At 44.1% G+C, this 1,777-nt stretch overlaps 1 protein-coding gene across 1 annotated transcript in view; it reads right to left on the reverse strand.

Moving 5' to 3' along the window:
• The window catches only part of LOC101848624 (beta-1,3-glucosyltransferase), a gene marked incomplete in the record, with an annotated part of 13,604 nt that overhangs the window by 8,660 nt on the left and 3,167 nt on the right, over nucleotides 1-1,777 (reverse strand). The window contains 1 exon segment of the mRNA XM_013089672.2: nucleotides 544-658. Within this exon segment, the coding sequence (XP_012945126.1) occupies nucleotides 544-658 (115 nt within the window).

The following is a 1,777-nucleotide window of genomic DNA, read 5'->3' on the forward strand; positions in this document are numbered from 1 at the left end:
AAAAGACAGAAAGACAGAAAGATAGAAAGACAGAAAGATAGAAAGACAGAAAGATAGAAAGATAGAAAGACAGAAAGACAGAAAGACAGAAAGATAGAAAGATAGAAAGACAGAAAGACAGAAAGATAGAAAGACAGAAAGACAGAAAGATAGAAAGACAGAAAGACAGAAAAACAGGGATACTCCACAACAATGTCTCCCCACTCAGGAACGACTTCAGGTCTCCCGCGTGCAACAGGAAAAACAAGACAATGAATAGGCCTGGGAACATATACAGGTCACAGGAAAAACAAGACAATGAATAGGCCTTGGGAAGATATACAGGTCACAGGAGAAACAAGACAATGAATAGGCCTTGGAACATATACAGGTCACAGGAGAAACAAGACAATGAATAGGCTTTGGGAACATATACAGGTCCTTCATTCTCTCCAGAAGACGTGAAACCCACATTGTGTAGAATGAGAGTTATTTCTCAGATTTTACTTGTTTCGATTTTGCCAAAACTTGACGGAGGACAGTAAAGTTGGGACACACACAAACCTTGGAGGAATCATATCGCTGCAGCAGCGCGGTGAGGCGAGCCAGGTTGACACGCGTGTCCTCCTCACAGACACACACCCAGCTGTAGGGACGACCTTTGTACTTGTCCGTCAGTCTGAAAGAAAAAACACAAATAACTCAGCCATCGCCAACTTTGTCAGCAGATGTACGAGTAGTATGATACAGCCATGCTAGAATGTTTCGTTTGTCAATTTATGTAAATGTATGTAGTTTGACAATTTTTCACCGTTCTGCACTTACTATATCAACGTTTCTGTCAAGTCTAAACATAAAGAGTTTGAGAAACCTACTAAAATACCCTAAGTTTGGTCACTTCTGACGCCACTGTAAACCTGACCAGACAGATAGTAGCAGGGTGGTTGTAGGAGAGGAGATGAGAGGAGGGGAGATGAGATGAGACGAGACGAGATGAGAGGAGACGGGATGAGATGAGACAAGATGAGACGAGATGAGATGAGAGGAGATGAGATGTGAAGAGAGGGGATGAGAGGTTTTACAGCGCTCGTAACTGCATAAACTCGTATGAGCGCCAAGGGGTGGATGTCAACAGAGAAATCCGTACAGGGAATCAGGCTTACTCTGCTCACCTCTCTAGCTTCAACAGCACAAAGTCTGCTTTGACTATCAAGTCCCCCCGGAAATAGCGGGTCACAAGAGAGTGACAAACATACAAAAGAAGTAGAGGAAAATGACCATAGTAAGGATTAGGAAAGAAAAAGCAGCAGTTCCCTGTTGTAGTTCAGGCACAGTTATGAGCATGACATTGTTGGACTAGCCCATTTACAATTCTACTGTGCTTGAACGAGAAACATCCCCCCTTTGAGAAAGGCCTAAAGACACTTCCGTCAGTGGCACCGCCCCGGGGGTTGAGATGAGACGAGATGAGATGAGATGAGATGAGGGGAGATGAGGGGAGATGAGGGGAGACTTATGTAAAGTACGACTGATCCTCCGTTAGGGCATGTAAAGAATAAATGTGAGGACAAAGTAATCTCCCTTACTCTTCTATGAGGGGAAGAGGACACACAAGGACAAAGTAATCTCCCTTACTCTTCTATGAGGGGAAGAGGACACACAAGGACAAAGTAATCTCCCTTACTCTTCTATGAGCGGGATGAGGACACACAAGGACAAAGTAATCTCCCTTACTCTTCTATGAGCGGGATGAGGACACACAAGGACAAAGTAATCTCCCTTACTCTTCTATGAGCGG

This window comes from Aplysia californica, unplaced genomic scaffold, assembly GCF_000002075.1.
Source record: "Aplysia californica isolate F4 #8 unplaced genomic scaffold, AplCal3.0 scaffold01017, whole genome shotgun sequence".
In the NCBI taxonomy this organism is placed as follows: domain Eukaryota; kingdom Metazoa; phylum Mollusca; class Gastropoda; order Aplysiida; family Aplysiidae; genus Aplysia; species Aplysia californica.